Here is a 12,711-nt window from a genome sequence, read left to right on the forward strand (position 1 = left end):
AACAACCATGACAACTCTCAGAATCACTACAGGAATGTCAAAGCTTCAGATGCCTGGTGTTTTATTTTGTGGCTTTTTTTTTTCTAATTTTTTTGTTCAATTTTTGTTTGTTTTTGCTTTTTTTTTTTGTCATGACATGTTTGTCACGTTATGAGTATTTAAAGAAACAATCTAGCAAAGGTAGAATAAGGAGCTAGTAACCAGGTGCATGACTAGAACTCATGAAGACTGGTGAACTACAGAAAAAAAGGAGGGCCACAACACCTTCTCTTGCCCCTGGCATAGTGTACGAGAGGGCACAGAGCGCTTGCTTTTCTAAGAGAGGCAGATGAGAACATCAATTTACTTCCTTTTGCCTATGAGGACATCAAACCTTTCACTACTGTCTCATGGAGCACACTATTAAATACCCTTTGATGAGAATATACTTTCTTTGGGACAGAGTACATATTACTAGGAAGTTCTATGTTTCATGCATTAGGTGAAATAAACATGAATCTCGTGTACCAAAAAGATCCTGCATTAAGAACTGTCACATCTATCTCTTCCTGACTGAAAAATTATAACAACATTCTCAGTGCATTAGTATTCAAATCCAAGATGCTAGAAAACCTAGCAAAAAGTATATTGCTGCCTCAGTATTTGGGAAAATCAGTGGACTTAAAAGAGATTCAAGAGAAATACTAGGAGCTGTGTTCAAACATTTATGAATGTTGCTTTCAGTATACAGTATTTTTAAAGCGATTTGCATCCTTAACAAAATAATGCAATCAACTCTGAGAGAAATAGACTCAGCAGAGGTGAACACAATTACCAACTGTGCTCAGGAGGAATTCAGAGAGAATACATCTGCCCTGACCAAGTCTAACCTGCTACTTTTACTTTTCAGAATCCCAGTTGGGCAGAGGAAAGAAGTGGAGGAGATGTAATGCATCTGAGTGTCGGAAGAAAAAGCATATGATACTCCAAAGTACTGTCAATGCAAAAAAAAAAAAATATATCTTTATTCCCTGCAATATCACAAATGCCAGGGAGGCATCCATGTTTTAACTTAAATGCCTAACTCTCCTTGCATTCTTCCTCAACCTCGGGGCCTGCCAAGATGGGTGCTGGGATGTGGCCATTGTCACTTGTGTTTACCCTGCTGATCAGAGGGCAAAAACCTCAGAGTGAGTGACTAATTTCTCAAATGAAGGCAATTCTAAACAGCCTGCATTCAGAGCTTTTAACCTGTGTATGTTTCTCATAATGACAATAATGTAAAAAAGCTTTAACTGGCACAGAGGTGGGATATCATAGAATCATAGAATCAATATTTAGGGTTGGAAAGGACCTTAAGATCATCAAGTTCCAACCCCCCTGCCATGGGCAGGGACACCTCGCTCTAAACCATATCGCCCAAGGCCTCGTCCAACCTCGCCTTGAACACTGCCAGGGATGGAGCATTCACAACCTCCTTGGGCAACCTATTCCAGTGCCTCACCACCCTTATATTCAATCTAAACTTCCCCTGTTTAGGTTTTAACTCATTACCCCTTGTCCTATCACTACAGTCCCTAATGAAGAGTCCATCCCCAGCATCCACATAGGCCCCCTTCAGATACTGGAAGGCTGCTATGAGGTCTCCACACAGCCTTCTCTTCTCCAGGCTGAACAGACTCAACTCTCTCATCCTGTCTTCATACGGGAGGTGCTCCAGTCCCCTGATCATCCTCATGGCCCTCCTCTGGATTTGTTCCAAACAGTTCCATGTCCTTTTTATGTTGAGGACACCAGAAATGCACACAATACTCCAAGTGAGGTCTCATAAGAGCAGAGTAAAGGTGCAGGATCACCTCCTTCTACCTGCTGGTCACACTCCTTTTGATGCAGCCGAGGATACAGTTGGCTTTCTGGGCTGCAAGTGCACACTGCTGGCTCTTGCAGTAATACAAGCAGCTGCAACTATAACGAGTTCAGCTAGAATAAAATACAAACTTTAGCTCATTTTAATACTTGTTTCAAGAATGAAAGGTGTGGTTTCATGTTAGTAACACTTTGATACATTCGTTTGGCTTCTCTCACTTTAAAGTGGAGAAAAAAATGGAGAAAAGATGTGGAGATAAAGTCAAGCTCTACAGCCACAAACCACTTGAAACACTACCTGCTACACCATGGGTCTTGGGAAATATTAAAGCCTCTTTCTAAAGCAACTCAGCATTGGGATAGATCCATGCAGACTTTACTAAATATAGCAACCTCTAGGTCAAAATGTGATGGCTCCTTCAGAACAGACATTACTAGAATAGTATGCAATTATTCTCAGGTTTACACAAATGTGTTCTTCTTCTAGAAGAAAAAGCAGGGAGAGAAACCTGAAAGCATCACCATTCAAAATAAGCAGGAGAAAGATATGGGGGAATCGTTTAGGGAAAGAGAGAAAGGTGACATACATATAAGCAAGACAGTTTCCCCATGTGAGAAGAGCACAAGAAACAACTACCAAGATTACATAAACCAAAATGCTATACTGGAAGACTAGTTTCCAGAAAACAGTCACCTTAATTTATTCCAGTTTATTTACTGGCTCCTGGAAATAAAGAGAACTAGGATTTCTCCCCAGATCCATTTGGTAGGATCTGCAGATGGGAATTGAAGAGAGATCACACCCCAGCAGTAACTGGCAGAAAGGCAGCAGCACAGCCACAGGAGGAAGCAGTGGGAGCATTCTTCTCCCCATGGCAATACTTGGTCCCTTTTCCAACCAGCAGATAACGCCTAGGGCAGATCTCTGGTCTCTAGTGGGGAGCCACTCAGCCATTCCTATAAAATAACATTTCAAAGTTCTTTTCCGCTGCCTTGCCATCCCCCCTGCCCTTTTTTCTCCATTCCAATCTTCCAAGTTTTCTAAATATTTCATGAACTTCTTACATGCATTCCTGCACTAAAATCTTGCTAACAATAGAAACCATTATTGCCTTGCACAGTTACACTACATCCTGCACAAGGTCATTCTGTTTGTCTTCCTTAGTATCTTTGCTCCCAAAGGGAAAATGCATTAATGGCAAGAAGAAAACAGCTGCCTGCAAGCAGCCACAAGAACAAGAAAACAGTGTATTAATTACCAGCACTGAAAATGCCAGTCTGAACAGCATTAAAAACAGAAAGGCAAATTTGGATTAAAATAATAAATAATAATAATGGCTTTCAATACCTAGTATCTGGAATCTACAAATTGCTACTTCAGCCATTATGATTATTGTCATAGCAAAAGGGAAATACTTAAATAAAGCTTGTTGATGAGTTTGTCAGCTGCTCAGAAGACATCAAATAGTTCATAGTGATGATGGGTTGACAAAATATTGCACTGAATTACAGTCAGAAAAAGGCAAAGAACATATTCTTAATGCTAACCAAGACATACGTTATATGTTAGAACAAAAGGATTACAGAAGCTCCTTAAAACTTTACCTTTTGTTGCCATCATTACAACACAACACTCCCCAAATGCTTTTTTTTTTTTTTTTTTTTTTTAGGGGCTAGAAGGGACTGTATGACTGAATGAACTGAAAGTAAAACAAAGAATTGCACAAGGTTCCCTAACTTGTGATTATGTCAGTTTAGTGAAGCTATCTGCTTTCTTGAAACAGTGTATTTTTCCTCAAACATAGAGCATATCATGACTACAGTGGTAGTCAGCCCTTTAAGCAATGCTAAGATACTCTTTGTTTTTAAACAGGCACAAAAAACCAACACACCCTCTCCCCAAAAAAACCCTACCTTAAAAAAACCCACCACAAAAACTAACAGTTAAGCATTTAGAAAGGCTTGAATAAAACTTATGATTTGCTATTGCTACCAGACTCCTTCTCAGTTTTTTCAAAGATTTTGTTCAAATAAGACATCATTAATTGCATATGTCCATGGAGAAGAAAATGACATGCATTGGAAAGTAACTTACATCCAGGGTTAAACAAATTAGTCATCTTCAAGTTCCTTATTTAAAATACACTTAATGAATTTCATGATTGTGGAACTGTATTAACTTAAGTGTAACTATATACAGAAAATGACTAAATACATTTCAAATTTAGTTTGAACAAACTAACCTCTTTCTGGTATCAAAGTCCTTTTAACTCATGACCCAGGAAAATGAGACCATCTGCACAGTCTTCCCTTGAACACTAGTTTATATGTGTAAATTTAGGTCTAGATTTTGAATTTACTCTGAATTAACTGTGACAAATCTTTACATTTTTTCAGGCAGGAACATTAATTATTGGAAGACTTGAAATCACCTAAGATCACAGACCCCCACTTCAGCTGTAAACTATACATACGAGCTAAATTATTGCCGAAAACTCTAATACTAATTTCCGCTGCTGGATGCAGAGCTAGGGGCCTCAGCAAGGGATGTTACATGAACAAAATGCAACAGGACCCACTGAAATAAATTCAGAAAAAATCCTGCTTAGTGTTTTCCATTATCAGGCCTGATAGAAAACATTTTATGAAAGAGGTGAGAATTCTTGTTCCCATTGCTCAGATGCTAATAGCAACATGGCGATGTGCTGCCATCAGCAGCAGGAACTCAGCCAGGCTATTAAGTGTTGTAGCTGGCAGGATTACTTACATTTTGCAGCTGGACTTGGCTTTGTGCCATACACTCTGACTTTGCCATCATGCTGGAAGCGTTTAGGCTGTAGGTTTTCCTATTCTGTGTTTCTTTCAGCTGTTCATGAATTTGCTTTGCTTGTTTCCTGCAGAGAGAAATAAAATTCATGTAAGAAAGAGCTAGTCTGATCATCTACTGCAGCCACGGTATTTTTACAGCCATAGTTCCCTTTGTTCAAAACTTCACTATATCAGATTAAACAAGTTGAGCTATTTCACTAGTGTCTAATATTTCAATGCTTTCAATGCAGTGGTCATTTTCTGGCAAGGCTTCAGAAAGGAAAAAAGCTCTTCTGTTTAAAATATCTTCTATTCTCAGATTACAATAATAGCATGCTAATTGTTTCAGCACAGAATGTTGTAAGATCATCTATTAAATATTTAACAAAAGCTTGCAAGTAGGCCTGAATATTAAAAAAGCATTTTGCTCAGATTAAGAACAAAGACTTTGGCAAATACAGCAGGCATTAGCCCCTGTTGGCTGTAAAAAGTGTTGAAGAATCAAAGATTTCTGCTAGCTAATTAGACTGACCTATAACCCACTATCTTGTATAGACCAGCTTTTGCTTACTAGTTTAAACCTTGAAAAAAACATGAGTTGGGTATCTGCAGCTGTGTTTTCGACATATTATACTATGATCCACAATGTCAGAGCTAGGAATACCGATGAATCACTTGCAATATTCAGGAGATAACTATGCTATTAATAACGGCTTTCTGTTTCTGCCACACTATTCACAAACTGAGTTTTAAAGTTCTGTCCATGACTGAGGATATGAGGCAGCAAACTTTGTTTTAAATATTTCTTTTATCTTCCACAAACAGGTATCACATCTGGGCAAAAACTGTTAGCAAACACATTTAAAGTCTTTTATCCATCTCCATTCTTTTAATAAGCAACATTTTCTGAGACTATTAGTTTTAAATGATCACTAGAAATAACTCCAATTCTACTCCCTTCTTTCCTTCCTTCCTTCCTTGCTACTTTCCTGCCTTTCCTCCTTCTCCCTAAAAGATGCATCTCTAGGAGTCAACCCACACAGGCCCTGGAAACAGCACAGCAAGGTCAAGGACTTGCTGCAGCAGCAGCAGCACTTCATTATGCCAGCAGCAGCTTTTAGACAACAATTTGTGGAGCCATATTTCAGAGGAAATGATTTCAGGACAGTGTTGATAAGAAATAAAGGAAATGCAGTATTGCTATCCAGAAATCTGAAATTTTAGCAAAGAAGATTCAGAAACATTTTGAAAATTGCTTGTGATTTTGTGGCTGAAAGCCTTGTGACATTGTCAATTTTGATCACATCTTACTTGACTCAGACCAATGAATTTGACACTGAATGAAGCATAAAAGTAATTTTAGCTTCTTCCAGTACAGTCTGTTTTTAGCTCAGGAAAGTGTAAGAAACCAGAGGAAAATTGACTTACTCAAGTGTTCAAAGGGGAAGATGGTGAGAAAGGACAAGTTACCTCACTATGAAAGCAAGCAGTGAGAAGTATCACACTTGACATATTCAATATTTCTTGATTTGTTAAAATAAATATATGGGATTTCTCCTGCCTTTGAGTCCCTTAGTTCAGTACGGGAGGTGTGCATTTCCCTACTACTCTTCAAACTTCAGCAATGCATAATCTGTAAGCACCTGCTCAGAAGTAGGTACTTGTTAAAGCACGTTTCCTGAATACAGGTCATAAACTATACTAAACCTTGGACTCTACAAAGTTCTCTTATGTTTTCTATTTACATCCTATTTTGAAACAGCTCACAGGAGCTCATAATTTGTAGGATTTATGTGCACTAATCTCAATTAGTAAGATTTATGGGCAGTGGTGAGAGGAAATAATTTCTCAAACATAAAAAACATTAAAAATTTGCTTGTAAAGAATAATATCATATAATCTGAATAGTTATAATATAAAGCAATTAGATTGGTTCTGAAACATCTCTTTTAAAAACCTATTTTTATATCTACTAATTTTTGAAACCAGTGAAACTGAATAATTTAATTTGCAAAAAGTCAAAATGAACTCTAGCTTTTTATAAAATTGCAGGGGAAATTCCTAAAACCAACTCTAGATTTTGTATGAATAATTATTTTTTGACCATCCAAATTACATATACTGAGAAAATAAGCAAATGTATATCCATATGTCTTAATGGAAAGCTAGCCTCTTGTTTCTTGTTCTCCGTAATAGTTATGGAACACCTAGTCATATTTAATGACTGTTTCTAAGTGGAGACTTCAAATAAAGTCTAAACAATGGCAGCAAAACATGATCACAGCATCAGACTTTAGGACTCTCCTGTATATACAATATTCTTAGAATTTAGTTGGGAAAATAACAAAGCAAATTACAAAGTTTTTTAACTCTAATTTGGATTTATTTAAAAAACCTGGGTTTGCAGTTGCTTCCACATCTATAAACGCATGTAAGTAAAATGGATATTCAGCTTCACTGCTGCACTTCAACATTACCATCGAGATTTCTGAAGGTATTTACTGAGAGAAATAATCCAGCAATTAATTTCCTCTTACGTTCATGCAACCTAACATTACTGTTAGGTTTATGCATATTCATTTTGCCAAAATATAGGATGCATATAAAACTAGAAACAAAATTACAAAGTTAATCACCAATTACTGTTTTTATTTTATAATTTTTGTTTTCAAAACAAAAGGGTCTTATTTTTCTACTTTAGATAAATCTATCAATAAAGTGCTATTGCTTCAGCAAGAAATAATTGCTAGTCATTTACGAAAGTCTACACCATAAAGAGCAGCCCATTACTGTACTCGCCCTCTGTTGCTAACACTTACAGCACTTTCTCGATTACCCTAAAAGGAATAATTGAAAGTGTTTAATTATAGTTCTAAACTTCCCCACATTGAATTTATTTTTAAAAGGGAGTTTTAATTTAATGGTGCATAGGGAAGCACATACTTCTAGCAGTAGATATTATACAATTGTCAGACTATGAAAGTCAGGGTCAGTGTCTTTTTTCTTCTAGGCTGCAAGATTTAGATTTTCTGTAGCTGTTAGCAACACTTTAAAATTTTGATATATCAAATTAAACCAAATTGTTATCCTCCAAGCAGGAAGAATGCTCTGATAACTCATAAGCATGATGAAGGTACACCTGCCTGATGAAGAAGCTCCTGAAAATCTATTGGCTAAAAGCTAACATATGATAAGGGTTGAGGCACTTTAAATTTGTTGAGTTTTACACCCTTAAGACACTGGCCAATGTCACAGTTATGACAGTTTTATATGCCCTCTATACAACCCAGTCTGGACACTATTTACTTTTGATACGGTCTCCAGATGGAGCCAAAGCCAGAGAGCTAGGGATTGACTAGTATTTTAGCATTATTGTGTTTCACATATTTAATAAGACCTCTGGAATGAATGGGAGGCACTTGTTTTCTCATTGCTCCTCAAACTTCAGTTCCCAAAATGTGGCATAACTACACTAACTCACTCCAGTAATTCTTAACTATCATGTTTATAATGCAGATAAAAACCCAACACCTCCCACCCCTACCCTGCTGATATATGAAGCACTATATATACATATATATATTTATATATATATATGAAGCAGTATAGTCCCATGAGTTCATCTTTCAAGCATTACTCAATAGTTTCAGACATCGCTACCCCTACCATCTCATCAAAGTCATGGTACTTTGAAGGCTGTTCCAAACCAGTTCAAACAACAATGCAAGATCAGGGGGGCACAGCTGTATTAACAGAGGGACATTTTATTCACACTATGCTCAGTGTTTGACTGCATGTTCTTCCAACCGATAAACCCATTCTGCCTTTTCTGAACCTTTCCTCATAAGCAAAATTCCCAAGCCCTTACAGGAAGAACAGGAACACCGTATTCTCTCTAAAATGCGTAATGATGCTTCTAATGCAGTGGCAAAATGGCTGTCTGCTCACAATTTCATAAAATCATGGAAACATAGAATAGTTAGGGTTGGAAACGACCTTAAGATCACCTAGCTCCCATCCCCTTACCATATGCAGGGAGACCACACACTAAACCATGTCAACAAAGGCCCTGTCCAGCCTGGCCTTGAACACCGTAGGGATTCACAGCTTCCTTGGGCACCTTATTGCAGTGCCTCACGACCCTCACAGTAAAGAACTTCTTCCTTATATTTAACCTAAACTTTCCATTTAAGTGTTAACCCTTTACCCCTTGTCCTGTTGCTGTGGTCCCTAATGAAGAGTCTCTCTCCAGCATCCTTGTAGGCCCACTTCAGATACTGGAAGGCTTCTATGAGATTTCCACAGTCTTCTCTTCTCCAGGCTGAACAGCCTCAACTTTCTCAGCCTGTCTTCATATGTGAGATGCTTAAGCTCCCTTGTCAGTTATAGTACATCTAAGAAGTTTGCAGAGAGGAACTGTGCTGCCACAGCATCCTCCTAGCTAGTGTCACTGTCATACTCAAGGTCCAAAGAACAATGAAATACAATCCCTCAAAACATTAGAGCAGATAGGAAATGAAACACGAACCAACTCAAATCTTCATTCAAGTCATGCACAAATTACCCCTGAAGTCTGAGGGGAAGAAAAAAGAGTAAAAAAAAAAGGTCTGGTGACTTTTCCAACATTTTTTTAAATTATTTTTTATATGGAAATGTAGATCTGGAAATGTAGATCTAGAAATGTACTCTCTTTTTTTTCTTTCCTAATAAAAGGTAGTCCTCATCAGAGTCCCTACTCATTAAAATAAGTTATAAAAAGGGGGATTCAGATAAGCATCCAAACTTTTAAATAGTGCAAACCTCCACATTGTTGACACTCATCCACCATGACTAATCTCATGGAGGTACTATTCATATTGATACATGTTTTCTCATTAGCTCCAACTGGAAGAAGAAATAAGGATGACAACCATACAGAACATATTTATAGATAGAGTGGCACTGACAAGCATGCCATGTAATTGCTATGAGGTTTTTGCAACTTAAATTAGACACATAACAATAAATATTATAAAATAATGTTCAGTTGGGAAGATAAACAATACAGTGGAAACCGGTTTACTTTAAGATAGTTTAGTACAGATGATTCCACTATATTCGGGTGATTCAATGTGCTTGTACGTTACACATACTCATTATACAACTACATCAACAGTTTACATCTATCTGTAGCTACAGGTTAGAGATATCTGCAGAGAACTTCTCTCTGCATTTCTAACTACCTTTATCAGCATACAGAAATAATAGGGACATTCAGAGATAAAAAAATGCAAAAAGATGATACTTTGAAACTTTCATTTTTCAGAAGAGGAGAGTGATTATTGCAGTGATAGCAAAAGACACAAAATTCTTGTTGTCAAAAAAAGAACTGGAAAGAATGCAATTCTTTCCAGATAGCAGAAAATAGAAACAAACCACATATTATTCCTGTTTACCTTTTTTACATAGGGTAGCCTTGTGGAAATATTCTAGCCTGTTCAGAGATAGCAACAGCTTCAAAAGCAGGGTAGAAACTGAAGAATTCTAAGCTGTAAAAAGGACAGAAGCTCAATAACAAACACAGTAGATGAAGGCTCTTACTTTGTTTTGAAGTAGAACGCTGCACAAAGCATGCCCACTACGACTATGCCAAAGACGATACAGGAAATAGACAGCACCTGGCGCTGGTACACTTCTTCGCTCTCTGTGAACAGCAAAATTGAGAATTATGAAAGCCTCAGAAAACAATACTTGTGAAAAGTGGATTTTAGCGCATCATGTTTCTCTAATGATGGACAGATAGGACATATTTGGAGGTCTCCGTTGGCCAGTTCTTCAACAGAATGGATGCTTCTCTGAACCTCTTATTTGGATAAGGTTCATAGGGTTGTGGCCTCCTAGGAGAGTTCTAGAAAATGCTCCAATACACACTGAGAAAGACATAATAATAAAAATCAGGAGAGTTTAATATTTTCTCTGCCTTACATGCTCGTTTTCAGCTTTTTTAGAAAGATTCTACTGTCAACAGGATAAAGAGCCCTAAAACCATGGATTTTTTTTTTTTGGCTTAAGGCAAGACCCATCAGAGCTCTCACAAGGTACCACAAGACTCAGTTCTTTTTTAGCGACTCCAATTTCCTTTTTTTTCTTAATTGAATGGTGATTACAATTACTCCTTGTCATCCCTTGTACTTGAAGCTTAAGTACAACATGAAACAGTAAAAAATTAATTCAATACTCTTGGATGGAACCCAATGACTAAATGGTTACAAGGCACCAAATATTGCTTTCATGGGAGTCAATTTTTAAAACGAAATTTCCTTAATGAATCTCATAACCTTCTAATTAATTTTAAAACAGGAACAGAATGAAAGTTAAAAAATTTAAAAAGCTAAGAAAACAAGAGAAAACACTCATTCATAATAGCAGACAACTGACACTGGAGCTTCACACACCAAACTCATCAACAGCTCCTTAAGTGTAATATTTTGGTTTTATTATTTCAACTAGTTCTCTAGGTCTATGTACTAACATGCTAAACAGATTGTTATTTTTTAAGATCAGTTTTCCAAACATGCAACATACTAACCAGTATTTTTATTCATATATTTTAGACAGAAAACCAACATGCAGGATTATCAAAGCACAGTATAACCACTGCACACTGACAAACCTACATTTTCTCTTTTGGTTGGAGATCTTCAGCAGAGACCCCCACAATGATATGAATACCAGATGAACAGGTCAAGTAGGTGACAGTAATTCCAAGTTCCAGGTTCATAAGTCCCAGGTACATAAGAAGAAAATATTGTTTGACAATATCAAGGGGAATCTAGGCAAATGTTGAAAAAAAATCTGCACCTAACTGGAACTTCAGTCAAATACTATCTGGTGTAATAATGACTGAAGACTATGTACAGTATCCTAATCAGTACTGACTATTAATTTCTCAAGGATGAATATCACAGTGCTATTACTAAAAATCTAGCACTTTAAATACAGTCATTTGTCTAGTGAAAGTCCAAGTCCCTTTTCACAAGCTATTTCGAATAAAATTACAAGTACCAAATCTGTATTTCTTAATTACTTCCTCACTTGAAGAACATCACAGTGATTCAGAAGCCATTTCTAAGCTGCAAAACGTCTTCAGCTCCTGCTGACTTTTCCCCTTATTTACATTTGAAATTCTAAAAGCTGTATTTTTTAAATGTAGTCTTAAAAGGTAAAATAAATAAATAAATAAATAAAAGAAGCAGCAAAAACAGTAACTTACACTTTTTACATGCCTAAAATATATATCTGGAAAGGTTGCAATTCAATATGAAATCATGACAACACTGCAGTAACTTATTCCAGAAAATTTGGATCTAGACAATAAACCCTCATTATCTATGAAATAAATATTTTGGGTTTTAATTTATTTTTTGTTTGTTTGTTTTTAATGGGCTGTCTAAACACAGTTATTCACAGTTATTCACGCAGCAGTAGACAAAGGACTCACCTTAAAAGTTTTGAATTTTTATGTTGAGGTGGATCATAGCTGAAGAACTTATGCAAATACAAAGCAGACAGTTGAAGAATTGTTCAGTGAAGCAACTGTTAATCTGATTCAATTCAATTAACTAATTGAATTGAAAATCAACAAATTTAAGCAAACTCTGCTTGAATATCAATTTCAGTACCTAGGGCCCAAGACCACAACTACAACATGCTAAAATAACTGACATATTAACAAACTGACATTTCAGTCAAAAACTACATATAGTTAAAAAAACATATTTATTAATGAAGCTGATTTAATTAGTGTGTGGAAGAAGGCTTAATTTTGCTTTTCTGTCAACCTAGGTCCTCATTAAATATTTTTTTATTCTTTTTGCTTTTGTTATTTTTTGAGAAATGGTGAGTTTAATGCAGCTATGGTCTTTTGTCAGTCTTGAATAGCTGTCACTGTCCTGTTAAGATGCTTTAGAATATGTCTTACCAAGATGAAAGCAATTCAGAGACTGGACAATATTATCTTGCTCAAACAACTATGTGAAGATTTACGTCTTTTGTGTAGTCAGACTAATCCCTGTCACT

The 12,711-nt window shown here is 36.6% G+C and overlaps 1 protein-coding gene across 2 annotated transcripts in view; it reads right to left on the minus strand.

Annotated features, from left to right (window-relative positions):
• The window catches only part of NRG3 (neuregulin 3), a 423,949-nt gene that overhangs the window by 29,100 nt on the left and 382,138 nt on the right, over positions 1-12,711 (minus strand). For both annotated transcript variants that reach the window (XM_061373773.1, XM_061373772.1), the window contains exons 5-6: positions 10,234-10,336; positions 4,613-4,739 (exon numbers count right to left, since the gene is read on the minus strand). In XM_061373773.1, the coding sequence (XP_061229757.1) occupies positions 4,613-4,739; positions 10,234-10,336 (230 nt within the window). The remainder of the gene's footprint in view (positions 1-4,612; positions 4,740-10,233; positions 10,337-12,711) is intronic.

Source organism: Neopsephotus bourkii, unplaced genomic scaffold (genome assembly GCF_033783945.1).
Source record: "Neopsephotus bourkii isolate Nb327-2 ecotype Australia unplaced genomic scaffold, CSIRO-AGI_Nbou_v1 NB_1634, whole genome shotgun sequence".
Classification (NCBI taxonomy): domain Eukaryota; kingdom Metazoa; phylum Chordata; class Aves; order Psittaciformes; family Psittacidae; genus Neopsephotus; species Neopsephotus bourkii.